The 13309-nt window shown below is 40.0% G+C and overlaps 4 protein-coding genes and 2 long non-coding RNA genes across 7 annotated transcripts; 3 read left to right on the plus strand and 3 right to left on the minus strand.

The window, feature by feature from the left end:
• Nucleotides 1-1512: 1512 nt before the first annotated feature.
• On the minus strand, nucleotides 1513-3728 carry LOC124208107. The gene is made up of 3 exons (XR_006880280.1): nucleotides 3442-3728; nucleotides 2617-2689; nucleotides 1513-2191 (listed from the first exon to the last, which is right to left on the minus strand). It is a non-coding gene; the product is annotated as an uncharacterized LOC124208107 (long non-coding RNA).
• A 100-nt stretch (nucleotides 3729-3828) lies between these two features.
• On the plus strand, nucleotides 3829-5995 carry LOC124208100 (protein cueball-like). The gene is made up of 6 exons (XM_046605814.1): nucleotides 3829-4148; nucleotides 4362-4583; nucleotides 4670-4874; nucleotides 4944-5208; nucleotides 5278-5661; nucleotides 5731-5995. Exons 1-6 carry the CDS (start codon nucleotides 4079-4081, stop codon nucleotides 5848-5850), a joined length of 1266 nt encoding a protein of 421 aa, XP_046461770.1. The 5' UTR covers nucleotides 3829-4078; the 3' UTR covers nucleotides 5851-5995.
• Nucleotides 5996-6149: 154 nt separating this feature from the next.
• On the minus strand, nucleotides 6150-7103 carry LOC124208105. 2 transcript variants are annotated; one of them, XM_046605826.1, is made up of 3 exons: nucleotides 6874-7103; nucleotides 6525-6783; nucleotides 6150-6415 (listed from the first exon to the last, which is right to left on the minus strand). In XM_046605826.1, exons 1-3 carry the CDS (start codon nucleotides 6929-6931, stop codon nucleotides 6304-6306), a joined length of 429 nt encoding a protein of 142 aa, XP_046461782.1. In that variant the 5' UTR covers nucleotides 6932-7103; the 3' UTR covers nucleotides 6150-6303. The 2 variants fall into 2 exon arrangements, with proteins under 2 accessions (XP_046461782.1, XP_046461783.1); XM_046605827.1 differs by having other exon boundaries at nucleotides 6533-6783; nucleotides 6874-7099.
• Nucleotides 7104-7632: 529 nt separating this feature from the next.
• Nucleotides 7633-9918, plus strand: LOC124208098 (protein cueball-like). The gene is made up of 6 exons (XM_046605813.1): nucleotides 7633-7874; nucleotides 8155-8376; nucleotides 8451-8655; nucleotides 8718-8973; nucleotides 9052-9462; nucleotides 9532-9918. The coding sequence occupies exons 1-6, from the start codon at nucleotides 7805-7807 to the stop codon at nucleotides 9634-9636; spliced, it is 1269 nt and encodes a 422-aa protein (XP_046461769.1). The 5' UTR covers nucleotides 7633-7804; the 3' UTR covers nucleotides 9637-9918.
• A 378-nt stretch (nucleotides 9919-10296) lies between these two features.
• Nucleotides 10297-11123, minus strand: LOC124208110. Its single transcript, XR_006880282.1, has 3 exons — nucleotides 10973-11123; nucleotides 10698-10792; nucleotides 10297-10490 (listed from the first exon to the last, which is right to left on the minus strand). It is a non-coding gene; the product is annotated as an uncharacterized LOC124208110 (long non-coding RNA).
• Nucleotides 11124-11198: 75 nt separating this feature from the next.
• LOC124208102 (dipeptidase 1-like) lies at nucleotides 11199-13262 on the plus strand. Its single transcript, XM_046605816.1, has 8 exons — nucleotides 11199-11456; nucleotides 11521-11674; nucleotides 11748-11880; nucleotides 11952-12102; nucleotides 12173-12242; nucleotides 12309-12646; nucleotides 12799-12934; nucleotides 13007-13262. The coding sequence occupies exons 1-8, from the start codon at nucleotides 11314-11316 to the stop codon at nucleotides 13139-13141; spliced, it is 1260 nt and encodes a 419-aa protein (XP_046461772.1). The 5' UTR covers nucleotides 11199-11313; the 3' UTR covers nucleotides 13142-13262.
• Nucleotides 13263-13309: the final 47 nt, after the last annotated feature.

Raw genomic sequence — 13309 nt, forward strand, 5'->3', positions numbered from 1 at the left:
CTTCTATGTTCTCTCTTTATCATGTAATTCACTTTGGATTCCACCTTGGCGGTGGGTATTTATGGGCCTCACTGCAATGTTAAAACCTTTTTCTGTTCTTTGATTTCGGAATACATAGGTTGTGTGTATGCCATTGGATCCATTGGATTTTTCGAGTCGGCCGCCGATGTCAATCTACAACGCAGTTTCTTTATTGGAATTGTGTGGTCCTGGCAGAGATCCTTGATGCTGGGCTTTGTCCATTACAGAAGAGTGACTTCTACCAACTTTCTGCTCCATCCTTATCTTCACTACCCACACTCATCTAGCTTCTCTGCTTATTATGCTGCTAATAGTGCTAAACAATTTGTCATACTTCACTGACGAGTTAGACCAGTCGCTTCCGTCCGCTTGTCACTCTCCATGGAATTATGCCCAGGTACCCGACAATCGACTTATTTTCTTAGATTATCTACTAGTATTTAGTAGTCGTAATAATCTACTTGCGTTAAACTCTCTGTCTGTGTAATAATTCCAAAATAATTCCAAAATCAGGCCCTTCTTGCGCGCTTAAGTGTTACTTGAAACCCGAAAGTGAACTTTGTTCCATGTACAGTTCTGAGTATTGCTAGTTAGGATTCAAGCAAATAAAAGTGCTGTTAAATTTTTTGAGCCAAAAAACCTGATCAATGTTAGCTTTTTTCAAGTTTCATTGTCATTTCACTTAATAAGAATTGTTTTGTCTTTATTCAGGTAATGAAGAGGAGATGTTGAGAAGATGGACACCAGAAGGTCGCCGGTATCTGGAAAAAATCAGCGCGGATCGTCAGGGGAAAAGCTTTGACCACTTTGAGCAGCTTTTTCTTTATCTTCATTATTCGTGGACACCAACTGACAACGTAAGTTGAAATGACGATAGAATATTTTCGTTCGTAGTAATCTGACTGAAAGATGATTTTATTATCTAATTTAGATGTCTCCGGTTTCCCATCATGCGATCAGAGACACGATCGCTGTGGGTCCCACTACAAGAACTTCATGGCATATTTACGAGCGGTTCAATGCGGATCATCATTTATTGTTGGTATATGTTAGTGTTAGTTAACCCGTTGGCTGCCACGCCTTTGTTCTCCCCTAGCTCCTTAGCACGGGCCGCGCTGTTCGGTCTCGTGGTTTACATGCCGCGGGATGGGACAGTCGCACCAGCCCCAGATTCGCCGAAAGGCCCTGTTAGGCAATGCACCATAGGGACTTCCCCCTTGTCGATACGGTGATGGATTCTAGAGGTTGTGCATTCCATCTTCTCCTGTCACCGTGTCAGCCCGGACTTGTCAGCAATGGCAAGTCCCTCTTTGGTCATGGATCCTTCTGACGTGGCGCGTAGAGTAGTAGAAAAACAACCTACGGGTTGTATGGCGTGGCAGCCAACGGGTTAACTACTTGTATGTATGTATGTATGTTTGTTTGGTATGTCAGTAAAAAAGTGGAGGAATTGTGGGTGGAGGCGGGACAATAAATGCAATTCCTTTCAGATGTAATTTACACTTTTATTTATTTTTCATCTAATAATCATTAAGAATAAGATAAATCTGTATCATTCAGACCCATTTTTTACATAACTGGTAGGATCTATGATGTAACAAATTTACTTTGAGGAGTGACTGTTTAAGCGTTTACCTATCCGCCGAACTATTTGTTAAACATCTCGGGTCGATCTAGCCTTTAGAAACACTACAATTGTTGCTAAATCGGCTACATACATAAACGTTTATGTCTTTATTTAGTTAAACGACAGTGTGAGATCTATTAAAATTGTGCCTAACAAGACCAATAGCTGTTTAGCTTGCTTCCATACGCGAATATACTGAAATACACAAGAGCCAAAGATCCTTTGTTGGTCTGGTGGGTAATAGTTACAGGTAGTAAAGTTCTTCTGGAAAAGACGAGAAGAAACTGCTGCAGCTGAAGGCCATTCGGTCATTGCAAAAGTATTAGAATCAGCAGACATCATAACTCGCATTATTTAGAAAATAAGACTTTTGGGCCTGAATGAGGCGTACTCTCCATGAAAGGAAGGAGATTCCACCCAAAAGAAAAACGACCACAAATAAAAACAATCGAACCAAAATAAATATTAAATATTTCATTTCCATCTTGAGGATGGATCAGCATGGCTGCATCATCAGATATCTCATTTGAAGCAGCAGGTATCCTGTAAAAGAAAAAGTGATCTCACAAACAGAATTCAACATTTTTATTAGACACACAAGATTGTTTGAAATTCTAAATGATACCAAGGAGCTAAAAGTCAGCAAAAACAAAAGAATTCAAAATTGATTGTTACAGAATCTGATTGGTTACGGTTCCTTACTAATTCAAACTTTCCAATTTCAACACAACAAGTTATTGTGAATTTCTATTTTGAATAGTGCAGTTATTCAGAAGACTCTTTTCTCTAAGAAAGATTTACTTGTTAATTTTAGTGCAAAACAAAAAACTGAAGAATCTGCATATTTTCAAACCCTTGCAAGCCAAATATACCACCCAAGGAAAACTTTTCATGTTCAAACTTTGCCATTCAGTTGGAAAGACACAGCCTAAAATTGTGAGTACAAGTTTATTTCTAAGCAGCCTTACCTATATTATCCACCATTCAAATCAGTCATGTTTGGTCTTGATTTTTCAGCCATGAAAATGTGAATGGAAACACCTGAATGAAACAAATACAAATGAAAATTTAGCATTCAATTTTTTTGTTTTAACCAATGAACATTTGTAAGTATGGTTTGGACTCTTTGCGAGAGTAACATTTTTTGTTACAAAACAAATTCAAGAACATTTGAGTTCTAATGGAATGTATGGTTAGTAAGACCCAAAAATTATTGAAAACCCGTTTAATATTTCCACACCACTTTTACCACAACAATTTTCAAACAAGAAATCTGTAGTCCTCATTTCCCTAACGCCAACACCACAAAAATCTTAAGTGAGGAATCAAGAGCGTACATAGTTGAATACTTGAATGTAAATTTAGCATATGGCAAAATTTAAAAATATGGAACATAATAAGTGGCAGTAAGAGAATGAAGACGGACTATGCAAGTCTCTAAAAACAGCTAATATTTACTACAACCAAAAGAAGGTAAGAACAATCGAAGTAAAGTTAAATGTATGTAAACTACATACCCATGGTATTACCCACTAATTACTTACAACCATTTACGACCATTTATACCATGATGAATGACTACACCCCACAGCACGCGACAAGCCCAATTCCTTCGAAAAATCCCTTTCCCTCGAAACTCGAAAGAACGAGCCGAAAATCTGTAAGCTAGCCTCTAAGTATTTGGTCTTCAGGTAAAGCTTTCACAAGAACTACCACTTCCATGATAAAAGTTTGGCTTTGACAATAAACTGGTTTTCAGGCAAACAAATGAAGCTGAAAAATGTTCTACAAACCAGAACGGCACTCCGGGGATCTGTCAGCTGCTGTCGAATGTCGATTTTCGTCGAATGCCAGCAGCCATCTTGAAAGTTACGCGCAAGGCGCAACATTGCCATTTTCAGTTTTGCAATTAAAAACGTCCTCATCCCTCTGCAATTGTAATGACTCTGATGGAAATTTTTTTTAATTATAAAAAAGGTATCATTTCTTATTTTTTGCGAGTAGCATCTGATGTTGACCTAAATTTGGCCGTTCAAAGTATTAACACACAATTCGGTGTGCGTCACAGCAGTCTTGAACCGCAATTAATGTTGCGACACGATTTAGCGGATCCCAGTCATCCGAAATCTGAAAAGAAATCAGATACTTCAGCAGATGTCACAATATAAAACGATTACTTACACGCTGCGCACTATCAAGTGCGTAGTGTGAATCGCGTGCATTAAATTAGCCTACGCCGTAACACACAGACGTTACATCTCTCAAAAGATGACTTTCGTAGCTTTCATGTGAAATCGATCAGTGAACAGAGCGATCAGCGCTTTACAAGTCGTGCTAGAGTTTCAACAAGAAGGAAGAACAAACCAAAGTGAAAGCAGAAAATATCTTTTGCAGGCCCATACTTTATTCATTTAATTTAATTTTTAAAATATGCAGCTGAAACATTACGTAACTTTCCTTGCAATTGCAATTGCAGTGGTGCGCAGTCTCAAATACGATGGTAAGTGAATGGTGTGAGTTGAAACGGTCCTTTGCATTTTTTGGGTGTATACATTAGTTGGGTATCACTAGCCTTGTTTGGTAAACCTTTGCTGTGTTTGGTAATAATAATACGGTTTATTTTCTACGCTGAGTTTGCCAACGAAACATATTATAAGTCCACTGGGTCCTTGATCTTCCTGCTCCCCTTTTTAATATCATTTTTCGTATACAGATCTCATCGTTGCCGCTGGTGATCAGCTCGAATTTCTCACCGATGGAAGCGCTTATCGAAGCTTGACTCTCAGTTCTTATAACGCCACGAAATTGTCGGCCCTCGCTTACGACGCCACGACCCAGAAACTCTATTTCTCAGACCGACACCATCACTACGGTCACATCTTCAGCGTCAGTCTTGGCGATGAATCCAGCCGTCCCGTTGAAGACATCGTCGAGAGTAATCCATGATCCCATTATTATTACATAAGAAAAAAAGCTGTTATCCTAAAGTATTTGGATTTTTGTTTTGTCACACTCACATAGAAAGCAACAATGAAACTGTCGAGAGTTTGGCGTACGATTCCGTGAACAAAATGCTGTTGTGGACCGATTGGTTCAATCGATCCATACGTCGAGTAAAAGTCGCTCAGGAGCATATTCACATAGAAGAGAAGGACGGAATTGAGATTATCCATTTTTTGGAAACTGACGCCAAACCGCGGGGATTGGTATTCGATCCTTGCATGAGGTAAAAATCAGTCCAGGAGACTATGACGAAATTTAGTTAATAAAATAGTTGTTTTTTGGTTACTCCCAGGATGTTGTATTGGACCAACATTTATAAATCCCGCCCTACGATTGAACGTTCGTTTCTTAACGGGAGTCAGCGCGAAATCCTCATTCAAAACGATCTGTTTGTGCCCAACGCGCTAGACCTCGATGTGCTGGAGCAGAGGCTTTACTGGGCAGACAACCTCAGAGAAGACGACTACCACAATTTCCACATTGAAAGAAGCTTCGTGAATGGGAGCGGCAGAGAGAAAATCTATCGCGGAATTGGGCAATTCATTGTCAGTCTTACGGTATAAAATGCGTTTCGCTTTGGCATATCGAGTTACTTATTCAATTAAAATCGTTATTCAAACACAAAGGTGGGTGACGACTATGTTTACTGGACGGATTATCACCACAAAAACCTCTGGGCTCTACGGAAAGATGGATCCTCGAAAAGTCCCATGATCCTTCGAACATATTCCCGAAATCCAGCAATGGGTGTGGTGATATTCCGTCGCCAGCCACTCGACTGCAGCGCGTGTTTATCACCAGAATTTCACCACGGGTCTTCTGAAAGCAAAGAAGAAATAACTGCAGTAATTTTAAGTGTTATGGGCCTCGTCGTAATGGGAATAACCATCACTGTAATTGTTTGGTGGGCGAGTTTAAAACGGCTCCTCGCTCTGCCTAACAGGAATGAAGGCACTTTCGCTTTCCGTAATTTCCAGAACTGCAGCAGTGCTGTGACCATGTCTGAAATGGTATAATCTATTATCACTCTGCATACCTTCAAATTAATTTGTTATTTAAGTGATTGAATTTTTGGTTAGATAACAACACACAAGCTGATGACAAGCGAGTCGACGAAGGAAATCAGCGGAGGCAATGCTATACTACTCATGAATGATAACGACAACGATGGTGGCGCTTTATTGCAATACGAATTTTAAAATCCCAAACGCTCCGCTTAAACAAAAGATTTTTTTATACTTTTCCATTCCATTAAATATTTCCGCTTGTGATTGGACTATGTACAGTCGACGCATAATCTGTAATATTTTTGTGTACATCGTTCATTACACTGCCACGCCCTTACTATGGGAATGTGTAAGCATTTTTATAAACTTTGCGTCAGCAGTCCTGATTAGATGCGCATAAGCAATGGGCTCTTATATAATTTGCGGACAGTTAAAGAGCTCAAAAATAGGAAAACTACTGTGAAATGAATAAAAAAAACCGGATACGTATCGACGTTTTCTAATTGTAGATTTGGAATGAAGTTTGCAAGTTACAACATTGAGCGGAGACTTGGCGATTTCCTAGGCAGCATGAGCAATCACACACAATTCTTTATACTAAACTCACAGCGATTCTTTACAAAAACACACAAACCAAAGTACACATTAACCAGCCACCATTCGAACTAAAGGGAGAATCAGTGGCGTAAACAAAGACGTCAAGACTTCAAGGCCCTTTGAAGTCTTTTCATTTTGGCCGGTTTGTCCGGGCTTCGATCTGAAACGGAAACGTATACATAGTCGTCTTAGTAAATGTTCTTAAATTTTATCCGGTTACCAAATAACTATAAGCTTATTTAACAATCAACTCTACAGACTACTCTTACTTCGTTACCAAGATATCGACAATGCGTGACAGTCCAGCCGGTCTTTCCGTTGTGACCGAAGATGAATCTGTGAGGCAAGGCGCGTTAGTGTCGCATTTTTTACTGGCAGGATTGAAACCGTTTCCTGATGGGCAGAAAATGTCCGAAATGAGTCCGTCCTCACACATCCAGAAACGGTCGCAACGTCCATCGAGATCGGCCAGATCTATTTTCGGGCTGCCAAATGGACATTCAGGTTCTTTGGCATGACAGAGGAATGCTAGTGGTTTTAGGTAACGAATAACCATTTGAGCGCGTTAGAAATATTGACCCATAACTTTTGAAAAAAAAAAATTTGTTCGGTTGTTACCTGATAACGAAAGAACTACCAACAGACAGCAAACGTGATACTCGACTGCACTCGTCATTTTCTGTTTTGTTCCAGTCGGTTATACCTTGAAAAGTGAAGATAGCAACACCGAATGTTTCCTTTATATCTCATTGCCATTAGTACACAACCTTCACCCACTTTGGCCTTGTAACGATTTCAGGAACGAAAGATCATTAGTCAGAAATCTCGCAGGGAAAGTTGAAAGTTTGTAGGAATTGTCAACAAGTAAGGCCGGAGAAAGGTAAACAAACGACCAAGGTGTACGGTATACTATCCACAACATTAATGTTAAGATAAGAGTTCGATCAAATAAATGCCTCAAATGAAATTCTTTAATTACATAACATGAACGTCGTTCTACATGGCAACCAACGGAGACAAGGAATTCCCGGAATCCCTAAAGTTTATCCAAGTTTATCCGATTAAGAGTTAAGAAAACGATCTGCTCTAACTTAAAAAATAGTAGCCCACACTAGTCAGCTCCGCATTTAAGTATATATCAAATATCAAAAGTTATCGGTGGTAGTATACAGTTTGTAAAAACCGTTTCAATTTTCAAAGTGTTACGGATATTGTGGCGGAGGGCAAAATTCATATTTTTTCATTCGCGAGATTTCACAGTGCGCAGTAGAAAGACATTTACATAACGCCTTAACAGATTGCTTTCACTGCAAGTTACATGACTCGATCAAGGGCAAAAGGTTTCAAGGGATGTGCGCTTTAAATCAAACCCGGTCGGATCGGAGTGACGGAGTCAGTGCCCACAACGAAGAGGAGTCGCGCACAACCTAAACGAAGGCGAGCCGAATCAAGACACAACTGAAATCGAGTCCCACCTTTTTACTCGAAAGATATTCACAAAAATCGAATAATAATACTTTGCCTTTGTTCCAAATTATTATTACGAAAAATGAAACTGGAAGCGTTTGTTATTTTCATTTGGCTCACCTTGGCGACAGTCTCTAGCTACACTCACGACGGTAAGTGTTCACAAATTTCTCTAATTGTTGATAGCTCGGTTGATTTTAATCATTAGCTTATTCTGAACTGTGATTAAAGTAGATATTACGAAATCTGTTTTTAAATTCTATTAAACGCGGTTAAACGTCTCACGTTATTTTTGTATATGAATGCGAAAATGTCTACTTGGGTACTGTTTGATCCATGATCCCTTTATCAGCGTTGACATGGCGAATTTCTTGAATGGATTGGGTACATGATCTTACTGGTGCCCTTTTGAAATTGGATTGACGTATACAGATCTTATCATCGCTGCTGGCGACCAGCTTGAATTACTCAGCCAAGGAACAACGTACCGAAAACTAACACTCAATTCTTACAACGCCTCAAAGTTGTCGGCCCTCGCGTACGATGCCACAAACAAGAGACTCTTTTTCTCCGATATTCGTCACCTTGAGAGTCACATACTCAGCGTCAGTCTCGAAGATGAATCTCCTCGTCTAGTAGAAGAGATTATCGAAAGTAAAATTTGGCTAATTTAAATTAATGCGCAAGAAAAAGTTGCAATACATTTCTTTCTTTTTCTACCCTGACAGAAAATAACGATGAAACTGTTGAGAGTTTGGCGTACGATCCCGTGAATAAAATGCTGTTATGGACGGACGGATTCAACCGTTCCATCCGTCAAATTCAGATCGATAACGACGGCATTCACGCCAAAGAAAATACGTCAGTGGAGGTTGTCCATCTCTTGGAAAGTGACGCTAGACCACAGGCATTAGTTTCTGATCCTTGTACAAGGTATTCAAACAAATTATCTGACCTCAACTGCCTATTTAGCTGATTACCTGTTTCGTTTTTAGAATGTTATACTGGACAAATATTCACAATTCACTGCCTACCATTGAGCGTTCGCACCTTAACGGAAGCCAGCGTGAAGTCATTGTTCATTCGGACTTGTTACAGTTACACGCATTCGACCTCGACATTATGGAACAAATGATTTACTGGGCCGAAGACCTTCGCAACGGTTTTTTCCTCATCGAAAGAAGCTACGTGAACGGTAGTGGGAGAGAGGAATTTTACCGCGGTTTCGGTCATTTCATCGCCAGCCTCACGGTGTGTCAATAATCCTAATCATTTTCATTTTAAAAATCATTAGCCCCTTCATTTAATTGTTCTGGTATTATTCTTAAGGTGGGCGAAGATTACGTCTACTGGAGTGACTACGATCGCAAGAAGCTTTGGTCGTTACCCAAAGATGGGTCATCGAAAAATCCCGTTAACCTTCGGACCTATCGTAACCCAGCGATGGGCGTGGTGGTCTATCGTAACGAGCCTTTGAACTGTGATCTCATATCATCGCCAGAAGCCAGCGCCGCAGTTGTTCAAAAAACAGAATTAATCGAGAATCTGGATTCGTCCTCATCGACTGCTCTTCTGTTGGGGTTCAGTTTTGTCTGCCTCGCCATAATGGCGATGATGATCCTGCTCATCTTACAATTTCTGAAGTCAAGGGATTGCAAAGGAATTCGAGGGGCCAGCAAAACTGAGGACACTATCCCATTTCAAAATTTCAGCAACACTTTATTCAAAATGAATGAACTGGTAATATAAACACCCGGCTGGTATTTTGACAAAATTACTTATTCTTTCGTCTTTTTTCAATTTGAACAGTCGCAAATAGAACAGCAGCAAACTGTAAGTGTACCGATGCCGGAGAACAGCAGCGGCTTGAAACGGGACGATGACTGCGCTACTTTAATCAAATGCGAATTTTGATAACTGAGTCGATTAAAAGGTTAGAAAAATCCTGGTTCCTCAGCTGTTGTTCAAAGCCGTGTGTCTGGCTTCACTTATCGTTTCAAGCTAAAAGAAATTTATGTATATTATCAGTTTATTGATTTTTGTTAATCTGAAATTCATTTTAATCGTGATGTACAATTTGTCAAACTTCCTTGCTTTTGTTAACGATGGGCTATACAAAGTAAGTGATTCCCTTTTTTTATATGTTCAAGAAAGAAATTTCGAAAAAATAAATAAACTCAAAGCTTTGATATCTAATATTCTACATCTTTTACTAAAAACGAGGAGGTGCCGGTGTGGTGGCAGGTCCCTCTTGGCTCTCAAAATGTCCTAGTTGCACTTTGCTTGAAGTGTTTATAGTAAAAATATTTTTCGAATTTGATTGTTTACCCAGCACAGACAAAGTTGTGAGGTAGAAAACAAGCCTGATTTGCAGTCATTCTACATATTAGATATTTAAAATAATTGAAACAAAAACCCTGGCTGAGTCTGATAAAGACAGCAATCGAGAACACCAAGTTCAAGTCAACCGCCTAGCTCAGGAATAATCGTACTCCGTTCTATGTCACGATTTAAAAAATCTACGCCACCAAAAAGTAAAAAAGGGAGAGTAGAGATTAATTGTTTCTACCTTTAAGCCTGGGAAACACATTCAGGCATCCACAAGTGCCCCATCTGTAGAAAAGTTGAATCCTCCAGGCAGCTCCAGGTGGGATAGAAAAAAGCCCTCAGACTTGTGAATACACCCACACTTATGTGGGGTGTGTACATGAGAATAGAGAGGATATAAAGAAAGGGGAATGTCACCAATCAAACTTGATGCTGTTTACCTAAATCAAAAATAAACAATGGGTTACGTAAAAATCTTGGCAGAAAAAAAAACAAGTAAGGAAAAGTTGAAAATCGGACAGTGACCCTAATTGTTAATACACAGGAGAGTTTAAGGTTTACATGTAATACACTGCATTAATGAAAGTTATGCACAACTAAAATGTTAAGCAGGTCAGAGTTTAATAAAAGTAATGGAAATCATTTACCCAAGCGATGACACTGAGATTGTTGCTTTCAACAGGTCCAACACAAGCAAAACTTGCATATCTTGTGATTATGATGGCAGGCACAGGTCTCAAATCTGCACAAATGAAAAGGTTACATGTAGTGCAAACAAAATGTCATATGCATCGACAGGGGGCTTACATGACCAATGACAAAGTCAGGAACTTACATTTCACAAACTTGAAACAGGTTTATCTTCTATTTAAGCCCCATAATTCCTCCATATTCCCCATATTTGTATTCTTAGTTTATTTACCTGCTAAACATTGGTCGCATTGGTGTGGATTAAACGATTCGAGAGAAGACCAAAATTGGCACTGCACGACCACATTTTATAATTTTTACGACGAAAACGAGAGCAGACGACATATGGGACAGATATATGGACAAACAAAACAATGTCCAAACTCCAAAGAACAAACTGGCGGCAAATAAAGCGTAGATTTAAAGAGATGGATCCCCTCTAGTCTATACTTTGCGTGATTATTATGCTGATAGTAAATCAGTGATAGTCGGGGTATCTATAGCAAACGAGAGTTACAAACACTACTACGGTCCTGTAATTTATTGCCATTTCAATCACAATCCAGCTTCAAAATGAAAATTGTTTGGATTTTCCTAGTCTGTCTAGCAGTGGATCAAACCCTAAGCTTTCCTACTCATCAATTTGAAGAAACAAAATTTAAAAAATGCTTGGCTCGTGCTAGAATCATTCTAGATCGGGTCCCTCTTATCGATGGGTAAACACACGCTGATAATTAATTATTTGAATAAAAAATTGTATTTATATTCTTGTCGACGCAGGCACAATGACTTTCCCAACAGTCTTCGAAAGTACGCAAATAATCAGGTAGATGACTTGGACATTTACGACTTGACTACCTTGGAACCTTGGGCCAGTTCTTCCTCATCGCATACAGACATCAACAGACTGCGCCAGGGAAAAGTCGGAGCCCAGGTACAATTCCAGGAAACTAAACATGATAATTGGACACTATTAAGACATTTTGTTGTTATCTACCATCAAACAGTTTTGGTCGACCTACATCCCATGCGCCACCCAGTACAAGGACGCCATCCTAAAGACATTAGAGCAGATTGACGTCGTTCATCGATTGGTGGAAGCCAATCCAGCTACTTTCGAGTTCGTCACGTCGGCCCAAGGTTCCCCAAATTGATGATAATTGACACAAAATGAACGTCAGAATGTTTAACATCTATTTGACGACACACAGGGATCGAGGACGCTTTTAGCCGGGGGAGAATTGGCAGTCTCGTAGGACTCGAAGGCGGACACTCGATTGGCAGTTCCCTGGCCGTTTTGCGAATGATGTACGACATGGGGGTGCGCTACATGACAATGACTCATTTATGCAATACTCCTTGGTAACAGCGAGAGAAGCTACTTCTTCAAAGTCCAATTGATTCAATGCTAATTTGTCTTTCACATTATCAGGGCTGATCATTCGCTGTTGGACGATCCAGGCAACGTAGCCGTTCACGACGGCCTAACTCCGTTTGGCAAGGCATAGCAACATTTTTAAAAAATTATCTGAAAAACAATTTGAATGAAGAAACTATTCCTCTAACAGACGGTGGTGGCGGAAATGAACCGACTGGGAATGCTGGTCGATATTTCGCACGTTTCACGCAAAACGATGAGAGACGTACTGGAAACCAGCACAGCTCCCGTCATTTTCTCGCACTCGTCGGCCTACGCATTGTGCAATGACACTCGAAATGTTCCAGACGATATCCTACAGTTGGTAACTCTAAACGGAGGGATAGTCATGGTCAACTTTTTTACAATTTACGTCTCCTGTGGCCAAACTGCGACAGTTCAACAAGTTGCGGATCACGTCGAACACATCCGGAATATCGCCGGAGTAGATCACGTCGGTCTCGGATCCGATTTCAACGGCGCTGATAAGTATGTAACGTCAATTAAGTTCTGTTGTTTGAAAAGTTTAATCGAATCAAAGATTTACCTAATAGAAGTGGTTGTGTAAAACTTTTGTGTTTAGAATTTTATTTAAAATCAAAAGTCTATAGTTACAAAAGTTTGTGTTGTTTGAATCGCAGGACACCGGAAGGTCTTAAAGATGTGTCAGAATATCCAAACTTGTTCGCCGAGCTACTCGCTCGCGGATGGACAGAAACCGACCTGGAAAAAGTTGCCGGATGGAACTTGCTGCGTGTCCTCAGAGGAGCGGAAGCGGTTAGATCTCTGTTGATAATTTTCTTTACATTTCTGAATTGTCACTTACCTGGTCGTTTTAACGGGGTGCAGGTGCGCGATCAGATGGCAGCCGACGGAGTGAAGCCGTTCGACAATTGGATTCCGCAGACGGACCTGCCCGTCGAGTCCCTTCCGTGTAGCACCGGCGATTACAGCAACAACACATACACCAGCAATGCGATGTAGAATTATCTATAAATTTTATAAATTTTCATGTTATTTTGATCCACTATTATGTAACTATGTAAACAACAGTGGAATTTAGCCCACCGTATCGTACCAATACAAATAATCAGCTCGCCACCTATCCAAAACCTTGTGTTTTTTAAAAAGATCGCTTTTATCAGTTGTCAC

The sequence above is a fragment of the Daphnia pulex genome, chromosome 11 (genome assembly GCF_021134715.1).
Source record: "Daphnia pulex isolate KAP4 chromosome 11, ASM2113471v1".
In the NCBI taxonomy this organism is placed as follows: domain Eukaryota; kingdom Metazoa; phylum Arthropoda; class Branchiopoda; order Diplostraca; family Daphniidae; genus Daphnia; species Daphnia pulex.

Excerpts from the sequence above, each read along its gene's own strand:
- LOC124208100 (XM_046605814.1), top strand. The coding sequence starts at position 4,079 with ATGCAGCTGAAACATTACGTAACTTTCCTTGCAATTGCAATTGCAGTG. Across the intron at positions 5,209-5,277 it reads AATTCATTGTCAGTCTTACG|GTGGGTGACGACTATGTTTA; the intron begins GTATAAAATGCG and ends TCAAACACAAAG. Across the intron at positions 5,662-5,730 it reads CTGTGACCATGTCTGAAATG|ATAACAACACACAAGCTGAT; the intron begins GTATAATCTATT and ends ATTTTTGGTTAG.
- LOC124208105 (XM_046605826.1), bottom strand. The coding sequence starts at position 6,931 with ATGACGAGTGCAGTCGAGTATCACGTTTGCTGTCTGTTGGTAGTTCTT. Across the intron at positions 6,784-6,873 it reads GGTAGTTCTTTCGTTATCAG|CATTCCTCTGTCATGCCAAA; the intron begins GTAACAACCGAA and ends TAAAACCACTAG. Across the intron at positions 6,416-6,524 it reads GTCGATATCTTGGTAACGAA|ATCGAAGCCCGGACAAACCG; the intron begins GTAAGAGTAGTC and ends TTTCCGTTTCAG.
- LOC124208098 (XM_046605813.1), top strand. The coding sequence starts at position 7,805 with ATGAAACTGGAAGCGTTTGTTATTTTCATTTGGCTCACCTTGGCGACA. Across the intron at positions 7,875-8,154 it reads CTCTAGCTACACTCACGACG|ATCTTATCATCGCTGCTGGC; the intron begins GTAAGTGTTCAC and ends TGACGTATACAG. Across the intron at positions 8,974-9,051 it reads ATTTCATCGCCAGCCTCACG|GTGGGCGAAGATTACGTCTA; the intron begins GTGTGTCAATAA and ends ATTATTCTTAAG.
- LOC124208102 (XM_046605816.1), top strand. The coding sequence starts at position 11,314 with ATGAAAATTGTTTGGATTTTCCTAGTCTGTCTAGCAGTGGATCAAACC. Across the intron at positions 11,457-11,520 it reads CGGGTCCCTCTTATCGATGG|GCACAATGACTTTCCCAACA; the intron begins GTAAACACACGC and ends TTGTCGACGCAG. Across the intron at positions 12,103-12,172 it reads CATTTATGCAATACTCCTTG|GGCTGATCATTCGCTGTTGG; the intron begins GTAACAGCGAGA and ends TCACATTATCAG.